Raw genomic sequence first — 19,909 nt, 5'->3', positions numbered from 1 at the left:
AGTGCCTACTGGCTGGTGGAGATCTCTCTAGAACGAGCTCTCAACTTTTTGGGGGCAGACAAGAGTGACAAGAGGCCTTGTATTGGTTGTAATTCCTTGGGGTGGCTCCCTTCCTCCCTCAACCTGTTGCTACGTCCAGACGTAGCACTCTGTTCTCTATTGCCACTCTGATCGAACGCATGCGCCGCCAAATTCCTGGGAAACGTCACCCCAGTAGTCGGGAGACACTTACGTGTACGAACAGAATAGAAATAGTGTAGAAGTCAGTCTTTTTTAGGCAGTTTTCGGTGTAGGAACAAAATAAAAATCACAGAAAAATAGTAAAATATTTCCCAAATTTACCACCCAAAAAAATTGTTTCTATTTGAAAGAGGAAAAATAATATTTTCGTGTAAGAAAACGTTTGTACTGCCGGTTGCTTCAACGAAATCGAAAAATGCCTTGCGTTGGTTGTGAAAAGAGTAAGTTCGGTCGCATTTGTTGTGGTTTCTGGAACCTGGATATCTAATGCCATCTTTTCGTGCCTTTTCGCAGACTGCACATGCACTCTCGAGAAGTGCTGTGCCAGCTGCAAGTGCCAGAAGCCCGGAACATGCGGCTGCAATCCAGCCAATGCCCCCGCTGCAGGTGGATGCTGCAAGAAGAAGGATGACTCAGCGGCCCATGCCCAGGGCAAGTGCTGTGGCAACGGGGACAAGAAGTAGGAGGCAGTCGTTTCGACCTTTACCCTCATAATACGCACAACATACTAATATAATATGTAATTAAACTAAAGCCCTATACCAGCATTGCGACTGTGTTTTACTATAGGAAGAGTGGGAAATACGCAGTGTCTTCAGTGCTTGGCAATATGGTGATTCCTGCATGGACAGACACCAAAATCATGGTCGGCAAACCCTCTTCTCCTCAAACAGGAAACATCCACAGAAAAACTGCATTTGGTTTTCGTTTATTTAGTCGATGGCCATAACTGCTAGTGAGCTATCAGTTATCATATAGTACATACACATTTAATGTTTAATCGAAACAAAACCAGGAGTTAATTACTTTTAATTTTACTGCACAACATAAACTAGAGACCTAAACCAGCATTGCATCGCCTTTGTGACCAATTCTCAATGGGTGGCAATGGACTAATTAATTATTTGTTTTCTTCTTTATTAAAGAGGAGATACTAAGATTAATAACAAAACGGGTGGCAAAATGAGACGCTAAGCAGCAAACCAGCCAACAACAAAGTGCACTTTTTGATACATACAATAATAGATTGCTTATGGAATTCTTTAACGAACGAATGACACAAGGATGGGGGAGTGGGAGGTGAGTCGGGGCGGAGCGGAGGCAAGACCAAGATTAGAAAAAATTCAACAAAATTAAATTCGTTAGCGATTTGTTTATATTACAGCGTTAGATTTCGTATATCCGTTCGTTTATAGACGCATATCGTGTATGGTACGAGTATATATAAAAAACAATTTAAAATTTCACTTTCTCTCAACAGATACGAGCCACTTACTAATGATGCACTTATGTACGCTTAACTATAAGTAATGTATAGACCAACTACACTTCAATTAATGCAATATAAAAACAGGTTCCTTTCAGGGGCAATTAATAACTAGACGTGTGTGTTTCTTTCATCCTACTTTATAAAGTATCGGTTTATACAACTCAGGGAGAGGACTCGGATTCGGTCTCGGATTCGGATTCGGATTCCTTCCTTTCATACAAAGACGTTGGAATACGGCAAGGGACTTTCGCACCAATGGACAGACACTTAGTTGCGCTTCGGCTTTCGTTTCTTGCGACTGTTGTTGTTGCTGCTAGAGGCGACCGTTGGCGGGGCGGCCATGGCCGTTGGGGGAGACGGGGTGTTCGTGCTCGTGGAGCTGCTGCTGCTGCCAAATCTGCGCCAAATGCTCTCTATGAACTCAGCTCCACTTTTGTTGCTGTTTTTTCTTGATTTGTATGCCACATTGTTGTTATTATTATTATTATTGTTGTTGTTGCTGTTACTGCTGGTCGCCTGATGCTGCGCTTTGTGCTGCGATGCTTGGGCGTATTCTCATGAGCGCTTCACCTTGCCATTTGAGGCATTTACCGATGACTGGGTGCGATAGCCGGCAGCACCGCCTCCTCCCGTAGCCAGCTCGGTGGCATGGGTGGCCACATGATGGATGCCCGACTCCATGCATCCATGATAGATTGGTCGCATGAACTGCAAGTGAAATGGATTTCAGTCCCATTTAAGTCGAGAATGAATTTATTACTCACCTTCTCCCACATGAGCGTGGCAAACTCATCCAATTTGCCACCGAAATCGCTCAACTCGCCGCTGTACCTGTAATGGATCGAGGAGACTCTCAGTTGGATGGGAAATCTCTTTTCGGGTTTTACGAATGCTTTTACCTGATGTACGCCCACAGGGCAAGCGTTAGCAGGGCCACGCCCATCACCAGATTGCAGAAATTGGCAAATGTGTAGAGGCCGACGAGGCCAAAGATACCACTGAGGATGTACATGATGACGGCACAGGCAAAGTACACGGCCGGTGTCCTGGCCGCCTTGAAAATGTTCTTGCTCTCGTTGTGCGCTTTGTAGTTGACAAACACCTCCTCGAGATCCTCGTCCAGCTGCACGCGGAACTTCTCGGTGAACTCCTCGCCGCCCATTTTGCGCTTGGTGGCAAACTGGAACAGGGCCTTGTCCTTGACCCGTATGTGCTCCGTCTCCAGGTGGGCAGTGCTTAAGTACGGCCGCGTGCCGCCGCATACCTCCTCCATGAGCTGCTGGTACAGCTCCTTGGCGGCGGCCACAGCAGTCAGATGATTGGCCTCGGCCGTGGCCACCAGCATGCTCTTTGGCTCCGGCAGCTCGTTGCCTTTATAGATGTTCATGTACGACTGGAAGTACTGGATGAGATCGCGGGCCCGCACCCGCTGACCGCTGATTTCCTTGTAGACCAGATTGTCCGGTGCCAGCAGCATGGGTACCAGGGTGCGCAGACTGTTCTTGAACTCGGGCGTGATGTCAGTGAGTCGGCCATCAAACTTTGGATTGGTGGCCACATTTAGGCCCGGATGTGGCATCAGGAAGCAGGCCACCTCGGTGAAGCACGAGGAGATGTGGCGCCGCAGCGACTGTAGCTCCGGATGCTGCTTGTCGGACACCTCCAGCCGGCGTTTGAGTATCTTGTCTCCACCCAATGCACCGTACTCCGCCTCGTAGGGGAAGCTCCAGTCGCGGACCAGGAACTGCAGGCGCTGGAATGGCTTCTTGCCGGTGTCGGCCAGCGCCAGGCGGCCGTACTCGGTGAACAGCTGCAGATGCTGCAGGTCGTCCTCCTGTATGTTCTGTGAGAGATTGTATATCTGCACCGACGACAGCATTGTGCTCAGCGCGAACACCGTGGCGCAGTCTCGCACTGTGCTCTGGCTGTCGAAGGCTCCCTGCGTGTCCAGCAGAATGATGGCGATCTTATCGCCATTGGTATAGTCGTGCAGGAATATGTCGGACCACATCAGGATGCCGGTTGTGTCGCGCTCTGAGCCGCCGCGCCACGAGAAGCCCGATAACGGCTCCGCCTCATCTCCCAGCCAGTCTGTCACATCGTGGCGTACATACTGCAAGAAAAGGGCTACACACAGGAATTCACAAGGGAATGGACTACCCGACCTACCTTTGAGTACATGTATCGCAGAAAGAAGTCCAGCAGGAAGCTCTTGCCCTTGCGGAAGGCGCCCGCCACAGACACCACGCACACGAAGCGATCCTTGACCTCCTCCCGCATCAGCACCTCGCTGAGCGCATCCTCGTTGAGCACAAATGTGTGCTCCTCGGATGCATTGATGACCTGCACTGCCGAGCCGCCCATTGCTATATTCTCGTGTCTTTCCGGAGTGTGCGTTCTTGTGTGAAATACTTTCTGATTCTGCTTCAAAAATTTTGGGCTTTGGGGCTTTCAACTATAATAACAGACGGGAAACACAAATAAGCAATGATTTGGAAAAAAAAACTGTAACCCATAATTGCGCAAGCTTCTGCGGCTCCCCCTCCGGCGGGGTCTGTTTCATTTTTGGCACCGACACGAGACACGGAGCAGCGGCCTGCAATTATGAGAGGCAGCCAAAAATAAACCCAACTATGTGCCCTGTCCCCGATCTCAGGGAAAGTTCAGTTGCAGTGCAGAAACACTTCTAAACTACTTCTGTATCTATTATTTTGAGCTGGTGGCTCGGCGAGAGGTTAAATGCACACTGCATTCTTCACACAACACACACCAAATCACAAATTTACATTAATTTTATTTGCTGCGCCGCGCCGTTGATGACGTCGACAACTTTGTTTCGATACGCAGTTGCTTATGGTTTGGAATGCGATTGAAAATAAAGAACAAAACAGACACGGAGCACGTACCACGCACCACCATCAGCATATGTGGGGATCGTGAAATTATGCCAGACACACGCGATTCTCACCTTAAAAAACAATATGTTTTCTTTAATTGAATTGAATTAGCATAGGAGACAACTACAAAGACAACTACAACTGTCAACCAAATCACAAAAACAACACGCAAGTCACGGCGCTTACTCAATGGGCAGTGAAATTGAGAGAGACGATCGGTGAGAGCAAGAGGTGGAAGAGAGAGTGTGGCGCTCTGCCCGCATGGCACTCGTTGGGGCACAATTGGGGCAGCGGAACCAGCACCAGCAGCAGCTGTCGGTTGCAACCACGAAAAGCCCAAACGCGACTGTCTGTACAATTAACACATTGCCACTTAATTAAATTGGACACTGTGGATGGTATATGGCTCTTGGCCAGAGTTTGGCGCGAAGCAGCATTTTCAAAAAATATTCAGCACTGCTGGCAATGCCATGTTTGGCCCAAGATCGGCTCAGGCCAGGCTGTCAAACAGGTGTGCGACAAGCGCAGCTCTACATCAGCCTAAACCGTACGATCAAAAGACAAAAGCCACCGCACCAGTTGTCTCTGTCGCACACACCTGCCAGCCGCCTTTGCAGCGATGTAAACAACGAAATTGAAAAGTAACAGCAACAGTTGTGCCAGCGTCGACGCCGGCAGAGCCGATTAGTCAACTGGAAATGAAACGGTTGCTGAGAAACCACCAACAACAGAACGGCGGGAAGAAGAAGCTAGTTCTGAGCAGCGCTTGAAAAAATGTTGAGCGGCCAAAGGAAAACAAGAATAAGCGTTTAATTTGCCTAAATTGGGTCCGAAAAAGTGTTTAATTAGCTTCAATCAAGTAGGGTGCTCCCCGACTGCTGGAAAACCACCACGAGGGTCACTCGCCATTCAGACAGCATGCAGCTCGGACTCGGACTCGAATTTGGATGCGGACACCGCCCTGTTCCGATTGCACAGCGGCTGGCCGCCTGCCTCGTGGCCATGCTCTGGCTATGGGCCGGAGCATCCTGTGTGCCAGAGCAGACGCCTGTGTACTACTACGTCGGCTGCTACACGGCCCGCACGGATCTGCTGCACGAATCGGTGTACGCCAAGACGCCGCAGACCTGCATCGAGATTTGCGAGCACCAGGGCCATCTTTATGCCGTGCTGGCGGCCGAGAAGTGCTTCTGTGCCAACGCCCTGGAGGCGCAGGATCAGCAGGACGAGCAGCTATGCAACACCCGGTGCCTGGCCAACAAGGCCCAGTACTGCGGAGGCGTCGGTGTCCACTCCTACTACTCCACCACGCTGACGAGACGGCCAGCGCCCCACCATCTGCGAGTGTCCAATCGCACCGAGAACAGCCTAACCGTTGCCTGGGATGCCTATGAGCCGCGCAAGCTGCTCCTGGCCGGAGCCCAGGCTGTGATGCCCACCCAGCAGATAGCCAGCTTCCTGATACGCGCCCAAGTGGTCAAGACCTACTCATCCCTGCCCGCCTTCCCCCAGCCAGAGTTCATGGTGCAGAGCACAGAGTCGCAGTTTGAGCTGACGGACCTCCATCCGGCCACGCTCTACAACGTGACGGTGCGAGCCATCTGCATGGAGCAACAGCAGCCCGGACAGACGGAATGTGGACATGACAGCCTGGCGGCCAGCACTGAGGTGGGCTCCCCAAGTCCAGTCCCGCCGCAACCCAAGATTCTGACGCGCGCAGATCGAACCCTGACTGTGGAACTGGCCCCCGTCCGCAACGACAATGGGCCTGTGAGCAAGCTCCTCATCATCGTGGAGTACGTGGACGATGCCCTCAGCCAGCCATTCGATGAGCAGCTGCTGGGCAGCTGGCAGCAGGCGCAGCAGGATGGAACGCCCTACTACATTGCGGCCGAGCTGGACTACGACAGGCCGGAGGACAATCGCACCCGCCAGTTTGTGGTGGGCGACGGCAAGCTCTACGGACGGTACCGCAATGCCCCGCTCGAGCAGCCCGCCGCCCATGTCCACGTAAGCCTGGGAGTGGTGAGTATTCCTCCACGGAGCTGCTACCTTCTTCGTTTCTAGCCTTCTTTTGTGATATTTAGGTGAGCGAATTGGATGGCGTGACCAAAACTCTGTACACGCGAAGCACCCACGGACAGCACACCACTTCGATGGACGACTTCAGCTATGCCACCTTCGAGAAGGGTCAGTCGTCGGTGGTGGCCCTGGCGGTCACCTGCGTGGTCTTCGGCAGCTGTCTGCTGCTCAGCCTGATCGCTTACTTCTATCTGCGCTACAAAACCTGCAGCGGGGGAAGGATAGGAGGACGAAATGGCCACGAGATGACCCTGCAGACGCCGATCATTGAGCGCGAGAACAATGGTTACCTGGTGGAAGAGGAGCTGGCCACCCCCCCTTCGCTGGAGACCTTTAAGCAACAGCTTCAGCAGCTGGTCGACGGATTCGATCGCCTGCCGCGCAATGCCCTCCGCCTGAATGTCAACGATGTGATTGGCGAGGGCCGCTTCGGAGAGATCATCTCGGGAAAGTTTGCTTCGAACGATACCGCCAAGGACTGCGCCCTACATATCCTGTCATTGGATGAACTGAATGGCATTGCCCAGGCCCAGCTACTGAGGGAGTTGCGGCAGCTTTCCCAGCTGGAGCGGCATCAGCATCTGCTCAATTTCTATGGCATATCGGCCAGTCCCGACTGGTTCTATCTGGTCTTCGAGCTGCAGCGCGTGAGTCTCAAGAGACGACTCCTCGAGAGTCGCCAGACGGCGCCGGCGTCACCGCGATTGACCTCCCTCTCCGAGCAGCTGGTTCTACAGTGGATCTATGAGCTGGCCACTGCCATGTCGTACCTTGCCAGCTGCCGGGTCGTGCATCGACAGCTCTGCTCGCACAGCGTCTACATCAACGCCGAGTCCAAGGTGAAACTCTGCGTCTTCGGACCGCTTCACTACATCCACAACAGCTGCGAGCAGCTGGACCAGAGCCGCTGGCTGGCCCCGGAGGTCCTGCGCCATCATCAGCACCATTCGATCAAGTCGGATGTGTGGGCGCTGGCCTGCGTCGCCTGGGAATGCTGCGCTCTGGGCGGCACGCCATATGCGAATATGGTGGCCAACAGTCAGCAGCTTTTGGACGCCATACGGGCGGCAGTGCGTCCGGCCCAGCCCGCCTACGTTTACGGGGATCTCTACCAGCTGCTGCTCAACTGCTGGCAGCTGGAGCCCAGCGAGCGCATCAGCTTCGAAGATGTGGCCTTCGGGGTGCGTCAACTAATGACCTCACCGCGTCATGCTCTCTGCTTCGATCGTGCAGCAGCCACAGCGGGTGCAGCACTAGATCCACTGCCCCTACATCTGCCGCAGCTGGAGGCCAAATAGTAAATAGGCTTTAGCGAACAAAAACGAACGTAATCGATCGTATACCCCATAGGAGTCGTCTGATATTGTTGTATATATATTTATATATATCAAATATAAACGGAAATGTATGCTAAAGCTGATCGGAATCCGCGAATCCGACTACAAAACAATTAACCAAGTGTGTGGGACTTTTCCCAGTCGAAACAAAGTTCAATCGAAAGTGCTGGACGGGGAGCGAGAGCGAATCGAAGCGTGGAGTAAAAGTGCTTAGCAAAAGATCTGAAGATCTTGTAATCCATTTACCTAGAGACAACAGTGAACCCCCGAAGATGTTGCACAAACTGCACGGCACAAGGCAAAAGCAATAACTAAACCGAATCCAAAGCAAAATTGGCAAAGAGAGGGCAGGCAGGCCAGGCGCCGATCGCCGAGCAAGTGAGAGAGCGAGCGGGCGAGAAAACTTTGATCGCTGGCGAGCAGCAATTAATAATAGAAAATATACAACTAAGCAAGAATCGGTGCATATGTACATCAGTTTACCTTTGTGTATGTGTATCAAAATTGACGATTAATCAGGTTTAAAGGTCTTGCACCAACGGGGGGCCCTGCTTCTGCACGAAAAATGCTTTGTTTAATTAAACCAACACAAAATTATCTGAAGAGCGACAAGAGCAACCTCTCAAGTTTTGGCACGATCTCAATATCCTAAGAATTAGTCATAAAGATCGCAAATATTTGCCCACGTTCGTCTAGTGTATATCTGATTCTTTGAGACACATTGTCGGCCATAATGTCCAAATGGCAGTCAGTGGCTCGGCCTGCTTATCGCCCGGATCTTTTGTGGCAGCTGATAAGCCATCCCCATCGATAGCCACTAAATTGTCTTGTCGACGTGTTATACGATGGAGCACATGCTCCATGGTACTCTGCCTGGATGACTGAGTGTTTTGGAGTGCCCCATGTGAAATGAAGCGCAGCAGAAATCAGCATTGAGCGGGGAATGACTTTTGGACAGACGCAACGCTCCACCTGGCACGGCACACAAGTCAAGGTGAATGACGTTCCTTACCCAAACGGGGAGCACTACAGTGCCGTACCCCCAATACATACAAATGTACCCATAGACAATAATTATTAATAAATCAAGCTGCGAGCCCTGAAATGATGATGCTAGCCAGCGGTCGGACAACGTAATCCAACCAAGCAAAAGTGTTGGTAAATGACGATGGCGGGTGCAAAATGATCCAACTTTTTGAATGTTTTGCATTGCGTGTAAATTGTTATTGTTTTTATCACATATATACACACACAAATGCACACACACACAACCGAATTATCTCTCTGGAGCGCAAGTCCCACAAAACTGGTTGCTGACACACGGACACGCACACCGCTCCAACTCTGGCCCCAACTGCGCACATTTCATGAATTATATTTTCGCCCAGTCAATGCGTGTACTTTACTCACTTTATTTAGCAAATTTCCATTAAATATCTCAACACCTGGAGCCTGTTTTTTAACACTTTTTTTGGTAGCAGAAAAATACCTATTTTGTTTGTGTTTTGCTGGTAGTGTGGCCGTAGGTAAGAACAAAATAAATCCGCGATGCCAAGCAAGGCTGCCAGACAGCTGTGATACCAAACGAGGCTGCCAGACAGCTACATTACATCGACCATGGCGCCAACGAAATTTCTGGATCCCAGCTCCCAATATAGATTACGAATTGCTTATTCCTTCTGAGAGCCACCGCCATGGACTTCTTCCTTGCGTCCCACGCTGTTATCTCAAAAGATGGGGTCCTCTGTTTCGGCCAATGCCAGAATCAGAAGACGCTGCTCCGCAGACAGTTTATGGGGAACGAAAACCTTCACTGTGTCAATACGTTTGCCCACTCCATTCCTGCGTACACCCTTACTTTTTATAACCAGCATCTCGACGTCTGACAGTATGTCCGCATGGGTTCCGCATGATTGACTGAACACCTTGCCTGTGCCATGGCAGCGGCGGCATGGCTCCTTCTCGACATCGCGATCTGACAACAACTGGGGCGTGCCCCCGCACTTTTCACACTTCCTTAAGTACCACAGGTCGAAGAGTTTATTGCAGCCAAGGGTAGCCTCTTCTACATGTGGGATGGGAGATCATTATGAAGTCAAATCAAAGGGATACAACAACATCTCACCTTCGTTGGCGGATATTGCCGATTGAAGTTGCTTAGTTTTATGCCACTTCTGCCGTAATTTCTTCGGAGGCTTGGACAAGGCCTTTTCAATCGCCACGTTTTTGCTATGGTCATATTCCAGCCTTTTGTTTGCATCAGTAAGAATACGATACGAGTTGGAGATCTCCTGAAATTGGTTGAGAGCCCTCTTAGAGCGCGTTACATCTGGATAGTAGCGCTTGGCCAGTACCAGGTAGGCGTCGCGGATTTCTTCGATGGTTGCGTACTTGCTGACGCCCAGGACCTTGTAACAGAAGTTCTTTGGCCGCAGTCCGCTGTTCTCCATCTCAACTATTTCTTTGGTTGCTGCTTCAGCCTTGCGCTCGGCCTCCTCCTTGCGATCGGGATAGTAGAAGGGTTTCGGCCTTTTAAACTGATATCTAGCGTAGAGGCGATCCACCCCCACCATTGGGCAGCTTTTTCTACCTTTTTCTTGTCCTCCAAGGAGAGCACGGGCATTAACAAGAACCAAGCGGAACATTATCCGTAATATTCAGATGGAAAATACAAAATTTAAGAATTTTACGTTACTTTTTTAAAGATCTCCTGGTACTTGAGTCGTTATGAGCCTCGACAAGAAAGTAACCGATATATGTATAACAATCTCCTAGTGTTTAGATTGTTCAATTTTCAGTTCAGTTTTCAAATATGTAGTGTATATTTAAGTATCCCTCCCCTTAGATTATTAATTAGCCTAGAGAATGCTCTTATTTTGAGAATAATACCGTATTTCCTTAGAGTCCCGACTTAACGCGGTCTCCGCGCCATGCCCCCATCCAGGCACATATTTCGCTCGGTCAGACAGGAGGCATAGCCCATTGCATGGGGGATGAAGTGCTGCTCAAAGACGCCAGTGAAGAGCTGGGCATAGGGACCGCTGGCAAAGACGGCCACATCATCGCCGCCATGAGTCTCCGACTCCAGCGGCACCGTGCTGGGGAACATAAAGTCCTTGTTCTTCATGTTGATGGCCCGCAGGTTCTTCCGCTTCACGGCTCCCCCCTCCCGCAGGTAGTTGGAGTTGTAGCCGGGCCCATTGGCATAGCTGAGCGTTGCATACGGCAGATCGTCTGCCGCCAGCTGGCCGTTGTTGATCCCGAAGATGTCGTTCTTGCGGCTGGAGTAGCCCGCCAGCGACATGGTGTGCGAGTGATCCGATGTGACCACGATCAGGGTGTCATCGGTGCTGCTGTGGGTGCGAGCCCATCGCACGGACTTGTCGAACTCGGCCGTTTCGTCGATGGCGCGCAGGGCCAGGGTGTCGTGGTGTCCATGATCGATGCGCCCGCCCTCCACGAACAGAAAGTAGCCCCGTCCGGCACTCTGCCGCTCCAGTATGCCCATGGCCACCTGCACCATCTCCTCCAGCGTGGGATGCTCCTCGGCGTCGGCGTCCAGGTGGTAGGGCATGTGGTAGGGCGCAAACAAGCCGAGCACCCGAGAGGTGTGATTGGAGAGGCCGAGCAGCTCGCGTCGCGTCTGGACGTAGTGGGCGCTGTTGGTGTGCTGGCGCTGCCACTCCTCGATGAGATTGCGTCCGTCGAGTCGTCGGCCCGGGGCACCACTCACATCCCTGACGGTCTTGGGCAGGAAGTTCTGGCGCCCTCCGCCCAGGATCACATTCAGTTTCTGGCCGACCGGACTGTTCACCAGCTGGGCGGCAATGTCCGGACAGAGGCTGGGATCCCCGTTGTCCGCTATGACCTCTGCATCGTTCTCCCAGTTGCGATTGGCCGTGTGGGCGTATATGCCCGCGGGGGAGGCGTGCGTGACCGAAGTGGTGGTGATCAGACCCGTGGCCATGCCCTGTTGCTGGGCCCACGCGGCAATGGAGGCCACATGGTGCGCCGGCTGAGCCTGGGCCAGGCAGTCCTTCACCTGTACGGCCGCACTAACGCCCACCGTGCCGTAGTTGGCCTTCACTCCGCCGAGGTAGGCGGTGGCCGTGCAGGCGGAGTCCGCCACCTGCATGTTGGCGCAGTAGGTCTTGCTCAGGCCCACATAGGGGAACTGCTCGAAGGAGAACTGCTTCTCCTCGCCGCCCAGGTAGACGCGTCCCGCCGTGAGGGTGGGTATGGACATGCCGTCGCCCAAAAATAGCATCACATTCTTGGCCAGCTGGGTGTTCAGCCGCAGCTTGCTCTCCAGCTGCTGGTCGAGGGTTTGATGAGCCAGTCCCTGCCAGTACTCGGCGTACTGCTCCTCCGCCTTCAGGGGGTCAAACACGATCATGGGCATGGCTCGCTTGAGTCGACTGCCAGCTGCTGATCCCGCCGAGAAGAGCGGGTGCATGCGTCGCTCTGTTTCCCGAGTGTCCAGCACTAGTTGCGGAGGTACAGTTGCGTTAGATCGCCCTCAAGATTCACTTCACAGACTTTGAGCTCACTTACCTCGACCGCTGACCAGCGCACTCAGCCAGAAAAGGATTGGGACGATCTGCAGCCTCATCATTGCTGCTGTCAATACTGTCAATGCGTTTCGGTTCACGTTTTCCGTGCCACTGATGGCGTCTGGCACGAGACCTGCGATATTTATAGAACCGCTCGGGCATCATCAACTCATTGTGAGATGGTCGATTTCGTAAGAAGTCATCAATGCCGCCAGCCTGACCTGATAAAGGAAAAATTCAGCGGCGATCGTTGCCGCTGTCTTGCCTGTAGTGCGGTTGAGTTTTGAGTACAGTGAACAGTAGAGCCTGCTCGTGGAATTTCCAGAAGAATCTGAGATAAGCGATCAGAATTTACTATTCAAGCCTTTCCCTTCTGAATGGACACCTTTTTAACTGAAATCAAAGGACAGGTACCGTATAGAACCTACTCTGATCTGTATGCACTTGAGCATTTTGTCACATATTTATGTCTTAGCGGGCTCTTACTGTAATATTTTGTTTTTCGAAAACTGTTGTTTTCAATAGTGGTCGTTATCATCAAGACCCGGCGTCGTCTGCCTGCGGCCCCTCCCATCCCACAAGTGAAACGTGTGTACACCCTATCCGCTTTGCCTGCGCATCCGCTTGCCTGAACACGAGAGTGCTGGTTCACGTGATCACTGCTGCTAGTCTATTTATGATTTCCCGCTTCCAGTTAAGCCATAAATTCTAATTACTACTCGCACCCCCTTCCGAGCGCTGTCCGATTTGAATCGCGCGCGCAGCGGTCGCTCGCTGTGAGTGTCAAACGGCCGAGGCGAGACGAGTCGGGACGCATCTGGCAATGCTGGCAGGTGGGATTATTGCGCAGACGCCAGCATCCAAACAACAATTTGTATCTCCCCGTAGCATCTCTCGGAGCAGCCGTTATCTTTGCGCGCTGCGCCAGCAAACATATGTATATCCGTATATCCATATATACAGCATCCATCGGCATTCGTCGCGTCGGCCGTTCGGTTGGTTCAGAGAGCTTCTGCTTTGGCAGCGCGCACTTGGCCAAAATAGTTGTTGGTTCGCATGCAAAACGTTAAAATCGCATTAGCTAAAAACATTTTTATACCAACGGCGCGTTTTTAATTTTTTCTACACTACAAAAAATAAACCAAACAAAAAAAACACACAAATAGACAAGATAGAGCAGGAAAGCAACGGCAAAACAAGAAGCAAAGCTGACTAAACTTTTAACGTTCAAAAATTCTATGCGTATACATAGGTATAAATAAATAAACGCGTGTATATATCCACACATATAACAACCAATAAATGATATTTCAATAATTTTCAAACTACAAAAGGTAGCGTCGAGTGAAAAGAATGAAAGAAAGAAATCAAGGATGAAAAGTGCTGTGAAACATGGAGAAAATCTAAGCAGTAAACCGTTACTCGCACATTGATTTTTGAAAATAGTTGACAAAAGAAAAAAACAACAACAAAAAACTGCCAACAAAGTCCTCAAATTGCAAGCAAATTCTTGAAGTTGAAAGTTTTTCTCTTTTCGGTGTATTCGTGTGTATAACTGTATAATGCTGAGCATTAAGGACTCTGGGCTGCCATTTTTGCCACTGGAAGGACACGACCAAAATAAGAGTATTAAAAAACATGCTACATAGAAGATGTAATGCCTGCTGCCTGATGGCACACACACGCGAAAAAATTCATACATAATAGAAATACAGTAAATTGCTAACTGTGTTTTTGTCCATCCATCTCGCTCCCTTCCTTCCTCCGACTCCCTCTCTCTCTCTCTGCGAGTGTGTGTGTGTGCTTGGAGATTATGTGACTCTGCGTACATATAAATACATACACATCTACAATGTTGGAGGAGGTGGGTGGCGCTCGCTACTGGGTGGCCGCCCAGCTGGCTGCCAGAGCGACATCCCCAACATAGTTTTACGTTTGACAAATATGTGTGTATAAGTGTGTGTGTGTGTGCTTTCTGTTTCCACTTTGTATGCAAGTGTGTGTGTGTGTGTGTGAGTGTTTTACTACCATCTAGTGGATGGGTGGGGTGGGGATGCTGCGGGATAATCCTTTTGCACACAGCCCCGCCCCCTACCCCTCCTTCGAAACTCTCTCTTAAAGCTTTGCCCGAAAAAAGTTCCATTTAAAGTCGTGTCGAGCCCTGGCCTCTAACGGTGGTTGGGGAGCTTGCAACAATCTGGCAACTTTCAATTGCCTTCATTGACAGTTAAAACGAAAGTTATCAAATACACGAACAGCCAGCGAAGTTGCCACGACAAGTGGCAACAACAGAAACAACAAAAGAAAGCTGCTACCCTTTGGGGATAGAAGCTTTTGATACCCTAGTAGATCCATCGTTTCAATGAGAGTTTTTTGGTCTAATTTCAGTTAGCAATTAGGAAATATCTTACAATACAAACACAAAAATATGTTTATGATTCGAGAGTGATTTGATTTTGTCTAAACTTGGCCTGTAAAAACTCGTATACAGCAATCTGCCATTTGTAACATTTTGTAGTTTTACTCTCACTAAAAGTATTTTTCAATCCATCGTTCTTATATGCGGTATTATATAGGGATTCGATTATTATCGGTTGGTTGAATTATATCCGAAAAAGCAGTTTCCCTAAGCAGTTTCTTCTTAGGCTATGGATAGGATCTTAGTGGTTCGGAACTACATATATAGAAGCGAATAGACAAGCCTGCTCAGAGCTTCATTGTGATAAGAATAAGCCCAATCCTGCAGTCCGACAATCCTATTCTTTATTAGCATACAAGAAAAATAATTCCTATAGCTATTGCAGTCCAAAAACATATAGTATCTATGGCAGCTGTTCGGCTATGGGGAATTTCGCTTTTCAATTTATATGCGGTCGAAAATTCTTGCTTTTCTTCGTTGCAAACACCTGCTCAAAGTCATAATACCCTCTATGTAAGGCCATAACGACTATGGAGGAACGATGACAACTACAACGACAACTCAGAAGTCAAAGACGAGACGCAACAACAAGAACAACAATACAAAAACAATTAAATAACAGAAAAAGAAAATAAAAGAAAGCCAAAAACTTTACCAAGAATACCCCCCATCCACCAGCCCCCCTACACACTCACACACGTACACACACCCCTACTCTCACACACACACACACACACACAGGAACACAAACAAGTTGCTGCTGGCGTCTTTGCGTTGGGATGAGAGATTGGGTGCGATGGGACGGGATGGAGTGGAGATGCTGGTGGGGATGCTCGAGGGGGGGGTGTGGCCATTCTCTATGGGGAAACAAACTTTTAGCATAGTAGCCCATATACATACACATACAGCATACAGCACACAGACATACAAACACGTAAATTTGCAAACAAAAAAAAGAACAACAGAGAAAAGAGAGAAAGGCGAAAAGAGAGAAAAGGAAAGGACGACTGCACACTGTGTCAATGCTGTAACAAGATTTCAAATGTTATAATAGAACGGACCCGCATACTCGTACGAGTATAACAATCCTCCAACATTGTGCCGATAATGGTTTCCCTGTTTGTGTGTGTGTGCTCTTGTGCTGCCAGTGTGTGGGTGTGGGAGTGTACAGTGCTGTGCGTTAGTCCTTTACAGTGGCTTGAATTGCTGCCAAATCTAGGATAGTTAAATGAATATTACAAATTAAACGTTGAGAAAGTTGTACTTTGTTTTCGGAATACAATTAATTCCCACTCAAACTGCTTCTAAAAATTGGACTTGCCCTAAACAGATTTTACAGTTACAGGGTTTTGACCATGATCTTTCCATTAAAATTCGTTTCCTGAGCATACGGGATGATCTTGTTACGACTCAAAGTATTTTCAAAGTACTTTTATGATTGCATTAAGAATGATTTCTAATTTTGAAAATGGGGCGTACGAGCTTATACAATGCAATATAATTTTATAGCAAAATTTTAGTAGAACCCCGAAAGATGTTTTCTTAACTAAAAACTATAAAAACGATGAAAAACTCTAATCATAATTATGAAAACTTATAACAGGCTATTGAAGCCGCATCTAGGACGCCATTCCCGTCCGACTCGAATTGGTGCTCAAAAGCTATTTCATAAATGATATTTCCACACATTCATTTAATGGTAGGTAATGTAATTGTTGTGTTCTTAGGAACAATATCCATTCGAGTACGTATACGTATCAGCACATAAATTCTGATAATTTCATCCGACAATTTCCGACCTCCATCCCATGGTACGTCATCAGCGAGCATTGTTGCCGGAGTGGAGTGCCAAAAGGATGCCATGCCCGATGCGAGGACGCACGAATGGGCGGCACGAACGCACGAGCAGAACAGTGTGGCACGAGTGGATGCCACACACGCTCTCTCTCTCTCTCGCTTTCTCTGTATCTCTCTCTCTCTCTCTTTTGGCCACCATCTCCTTGCCAAGCTTCGCGCTCCAGCGAGTTAACTTTGACGTTATGCTGTAAGCGTTGGGTGCTTCGTTTAAATGAGTGCTCGTTGAATGTGTGAGTAATTGGAAGGATGCTGCTGTCCCTAGGGGGGTTTTTGGTAGAACGCAGGGGGGTGCCAGATAGAGTATGGAGTGCCAGTGGCAGTGGCAGTGGCTGTGGCAGGGGCAGGGGCAGGCCTGGAGCTGGGGAAATGGAAAAGCAAACGACAACAAGCAAAACATTGATGTTACTGAGGAGGTTGCCAGCGCAGACGGTGGCTGGGGCTTTTATAGTTCCAGCGAAGGAGTGAAATGGCGCCAGCTGAAGATTTATGCGTGTATTTGTGTATCTGTGGGTGTGTGTGTGTGTGGTAGGGAGGGTTGGGGGCGGGGGTAGGGATGGTTTGAAATTATGAAAGCATTTGTGTACGAGTTTGAGTAAACATGACCATTGGGGAGACCCTGCCTCGCTAGAGGGTGGGGGTTGTTTTGGTTGTTTGTCTTATCCTTAGCCGTGCGTCTGTATCTATCTATATATATGTATTTGTGATTGTATCTGTGTTTGTGTTTGTTTGTTGGTTTGTTTGCTTACCTTCAGTGCAGTTTTGCTGTGGATTTTACGGCCTCTGAATATTGTTAATGGCCCAGCCACCCCTTCACCCAGCCACATTTCCCACGAATGGCCTCGAATGGGGCCTCGTCCTGGCTGTGGATCTGCCGCTGACGCTGGGGCTAACGCTGCAGCCCTGGCTGCTGTGACCTTCACCCATTTAACGCCACTTAACCGATGACAAGCCGACTGAGAGTTGAATGTCATTCATTTGCTAGTCTTCGGATTTACCCCAGTTAACCCCAAACTTCATGCAGCATGCAGCATGCTACCACCCTGCCACCCTGCCACCCTGCACCTGGACGCGGAGGGGCAGCCCTACAGCTCGATCTAATAATAGAAATCCAGAGTTGCATGCAAAGTACGAGTATCGAATCCCGGGATTACCATGACAACGGGCAGCTGAATCCGGTCTCCTGTGGCTCCTTCCGCCATTGGCCCGGTCAGTGGCAAATCGAGAGAGTGCAAAATCAGGTTGCAGCGGACGTTCCAAACGCTCCTTCGGGATGAAAGATTTCCTGTTTTCCCTGACTGGCGTTCACAAATAAAAATCCAATTCTATTTCGAGTGAAAATACATCCAATAAATATATGAATGTTCGAATAAATGAAATTGCCAACCAATTTCCATACGTACGTACACATACATTATAGACCAATGGCAAAAAACGAATGTCAGCCGCGACAACGGAAAATTGCCGTCGTTAAATTGTTTTACAACATCCCCACAAAGATTGAAAAGAAATCAGGAAAATGTGAACGGGCTTTTATGAGCTATGGGTGTGGATGGGTGGATGGGTAGATGGGAGGTGTAGGTGGGTGCCCACACCCCGCCCATGTTGCCTCAAAGTAAAGCATGATGAGCGTCCAAATATTGCCAGAGTCATGTGAAAATGTTCAGCTTGTTTATTTACACTGTCGGTGCCTGTAATAGCGCATTCACATGGCTATGCGCCATGCCATATAGTACCCACCCACAAATATGTACATACATACTGATATATCATGCACATTGTCTGTGTATAATTAGTGGCCATCAATTGCCCATCGGTCTGGAGATTTGTGGATCTTCAAAAATACTCGTATGAATGATTTCTCTGTGTGTTTACATAGAGCTCTGCATGCACTCGGAAATGTATACTGTAAATGGATCAAATATTTACAATTTTGATATAAAAATATATATTATTTAAAATATTCTCAAAAGAATTATATACGATTTACTGTAAACAAAATTCGGAATGCGGAAACAGAGGAAAAAAACCTTCGTTGAGAGCTGCCAAAAATGGTTAGGGGTTGGCCACCCCCCTTCCCCCCCTCCGTTTAAGCCAATCGAAACTTTTACTGTACACACTCGGTCCTCGCAGAGGACTCTCCTGGCAGCTGACATAAGCATTTAAAGCAATTAAAAAGTCACACCCCATATAATGAAAAGTTAAACTAGATTTAGCAACACAGTGGAATAACAATTTGAGGCACACCCCCGTCGCATGCCACGTTGCATGCCCCTAAAAGGGGGGCGCTCGTTGGGGTTGTGACAGACAGCTGTTACATGGAAATGAGCCCCCGAATTTCATTAAAGCCCCAAGAAATGTTTATTTGAATTTGTTCTTCTCGTATCTCCCTTTTTTTGTCCCTGCTTTTTTTTTGGGGAGTACTTTGCAAGTTATTGAACCCGTAAAAGTTTTTAATTAAAATTCAAATTAGACAAATTAAATTCGAATGGAGGGACTGTATTTTTATGAGCGGGGAGATTCTGCGGCGTGAAAGGTAGTGAAAGATTGTCTGGTTGAATGCGGGATGCGAGTGCGTTTTGAGGAGACGTGCGTTAAATTTTAATTGATTTTTCCCAACAAAATGTAGGAGTTGCTCGACAGCACATACACATCTGTGTGTGAGTGTGTACCTGCCTACGGGCAAAAGTAAACGAAGCGAAATGTGGAGTACAGAACAAAACAGCATCACACACACACAGAGAAAGATGGAGCGGAAAGACAGACCAAAAACGAACTGGCAGACAGTCAGGCGTGCGAATGAACGAACCAACACACATCCAAATAAACGCAAAACAGACACAGATACAGCACACACAAATACAGACACAGAAACAGAGTACAGACACAGACACAGACACAGATACAATCAACGAAACGAACGAGGCTCGGCATTCGTATTCGGCCTGCGTATGAATGGAGAGGAGAGCCACAAGAAGGAGTGGGGGATGCAGAAAGGAGCTTGGGGTATGGCAGGCAGGGGACCCCCTGCCTTCCCTTCCACCCCCCCTGCAAGGGGGGAGGCTCTTGGCTGAAAGGACAATTCAAGGAGGCAAGCGAAAAACATTTTGTGCTGCCTACTGTTCGTAGGCTGTTTATTGCTGCTGCTGCTGTTGTTGTTGTTGTTGCTCTTGGATGCTGTGTATCTATGTAGAATTTATCGATTTATTTTGACTTCGTTTTATGTGCTGTTGTATCTTTGTGTGTATCTTTGTATG

The 19,909-nt window shown here is 48.9% G+C and overlaps 6 protein-coding genes across 11 annotated transcripts in view; 3 read left to right on the top strand and 3 right to left on the bottom strand.

The window, feature by feature from the left end:
• Positions 1-237: 237 nt before the first annotated feature.
• On the top strand, positions 238-788 carry MtnF (Metallothionein F). The gene is made up of 2 exons (XM_002136927.3): positions 238-461; positions 535-788. Exons 1-2 carry the CDS (start codon positions 437-439, stop codon positions 702-704), a joined length of 195 nt encoding a protein of 64 aa, XP_002136963.1. The 5' UTR covers positions 238-436; the 3' UTR covers positions 705-788.
• A 145-nt stretch (positions 789-933) lies between these two features.
• Positions 934-9,378, bottom strand: atl (atlastin GTPase). 3 transcript variants are annotated; one of them, XM_001357688.4, is made up of 5 exons: positions 9,237-9,378; positions 3,680-3,965; positions 2,410-3,623; positions 2,275-2,341; positions 934-2,218 (listed from the first exon to the last, which is right to left on the bottom strand). In XM_001357688.4, the coding sequence occupies exons 2-5, from the start codon at positions 3,872-3,874 to the stop codon at positions 2,066-2,068; spliced, it is 1,629 nt and encodes a 542-aa protein (XP_001357725.1). In that variant the 5' UTR covers positions 3,875-3,965; positions 9,237-9,378; the 3' UTR covers positions 934-2,065. The 3 variants fall into 3 exon arrangements, with proteins under 3 accessions (XP_001357725.1, XP_033232374.1, XP_033232372.1); XM_033376483.1 differs by lacking the exon at positions 9,237-9,378 and adding an exon at positions 8,073-8,132; XM_033376481.1 differs by lacking the exon at positions 9,237-9,378 and adding an exon at positions 4,479-4,584.
• On the top strand, positions 4,587-7,943 carry Wsck (tyrosine-protein kinase Wsck). Its single transcript, XM_001357689.4, has 2 exons — positions 4,587-6,432; positions 6,495-7,943. The coding sequence occupies exons 1-2, from the start codon at positions 5,326-5,328 to the stop codon at positions 7,785-7,787; spliced, it is 2,400 nt and encodes a 799-aa protein (XP_001357726.2). The 5' UTR covers positions 4,587-5,325; the 3' UTR covers positions 7,788-7,943.
• On the bottom strand, positions 9,289-10,507 carry LOC6896757 (chaperone protein DnaJ-like). The gene is made up of 2 exons (XM_002136928.3): positions 9,952-10,507; positions 9,289-9,891 (listed from the first exon to the last, which is right to left on the bottom strand). The coding sequence occupies exons 1-2, from the start codon at positions 10,469-10,471 to the stop codon at positions 9,554-9,556; spliced, it is 858 nt and encodes a 285-aa protein (XP_002136964.2). The 5' UTR covers positions 10,472-10,507; the 3' UTR covers positions 9,289-9,553.
• A 110-nt stretch (positions 10,508-10,617) lies between these two features.
• On the bottom strand, positions 10,618-12,536 carry phu (phurba tashi). The gene is made up of 2 exons (XM_001357690.5): positions 12,381-12,536; positions 10,618-12,311 (listed from the first exon to the last, which is right to left on the bottom strand). The coding sequence occupies exons 1-2, from the start codon at positions 12,439-12,441 to the stop codon at positions 10,738-10,740; spliced, it is 1,635 nt and encodes a 544-aa protein (XP_001357727.4). The 5' UTR covers positions 12,442-12,536; the 3' UTR covers positions 10,618-10,737.
• A 619-nt stretch (positions 12,537-13,155) lies between these two features.
• LOC6896758 (mucin-5AC) overlaps positions 13,156-19,909 on the top strand; it is a 34,697-nt gene continuing 27,943 nt past the window's right edge. The window contains exon 1 of one of the 4 annotated variants that reach the window (XM_033376450.1): positions 13,156-13,374. The gene's annotated coding sequence lies outside the window, so the exon portion shown is untranslated. Of the gene's footprint in view, positions 13,714-19,909 lie in introns of all 4 variants that reach the window. The other 3 variants (XM_033376449.1, XM_015183362.2, XM_015183363.2) reach the window with 3 other exon arrangements.

The sequence above is a fragment of the Drosophila pseudoobscura genome, chromosome 2, assembly GCF_009870125.1.
Source record: "Drosophila pseudoobscura strain MV-25-SWS-2005 chromosome 2, UCI_Dpse_MV25, whole genome shotgun sequence".
In the NCBI taxonomy this organism is placed as follows: Eukaryota; Metazoa; Arthropoda; class Insecta; order Diptera; family Drosophilidae; genus Drosophila; species Drosophila pseudoobscura.
This window is presented reverse-complemented; position numbering and strand designations above follow the sequence as displayed.

Bases quoted from the DNA above. Each gene is read 5' to 3' on its own strand.
- LOC6896757 (XM_002136928.3), bottom strand. From the start codon at position 10,471: ATGTTCCGCTTGGTTCTTGTTAATGCCCGTGCTCTCCTTGGAGGACAA. The intron at 9,892-9,951 runs GTGAGATGTTGT...TCCCACATGTAG, and splicing joins GGCAATATCCGCCAACGAAG to AAGAGGCTACCCTTGGCTGC.
- Wsck (XM_001357689.4), top strand. From the start codon at position 5,326: ATGCAGCTCGGACTCGGACTCGAATTTGGATGCGGACACCGCCCTGTT. The intron at 6,433-6,494 runs GTGAGTATTCCT...TGTGATATTTAG, and splicing joins TCCACGTAAGCCTGGGAGTG to GTGAGCGAATTGGATGGCGT.
- MtnF (XM_002136927.3), top strand. From the start codon at position 437: ATGCCTTGCGTTGGTTGTGAAAAGA. The intron at 462-534 runs GTAAGTTCGGTC...GCCTTTTCGCAG, and splicing joins TTGCGTTGGTTGTGAAAAGA to ACTGCACATGCACTCTCGAG.
- phu (XM_001357690.5), bottom strand. From the start codon at position 12,441: ATGATGAGGCTGCAGATCGTCCCAATCCTTTTCTGGCTGAGTGCGCTG. The intron at 12,312-12,380 runs GTAAGTGAGCTC...CTCCGCAACTAG, and splicing joins TGCGCTGGTCAGCGGTCGAG to TGCTGGACACTCGGGAAACA.
- atl (XM_001357688.4), bottom strand. From the start codon at position 3,874: ATGGGCGGCTCGGCAGTGCAGGTCATCAATGCATCCGAGGAGCACACA. The intron at 3,624-3,679 runs GTAGGTCGGGTA...CTTTTCTTGCAG, and splicing joins TGCGATACATGTACTCAAAG to TATGTACGCCACGATGTGAC. The intron at 2,219-2,274 runs GTGAGTAATAAA...TTTCACTTGCAG, and splicing joins CCACGCTCATGTGGGAGAAG to TTCATGCGACCAATCTATCA.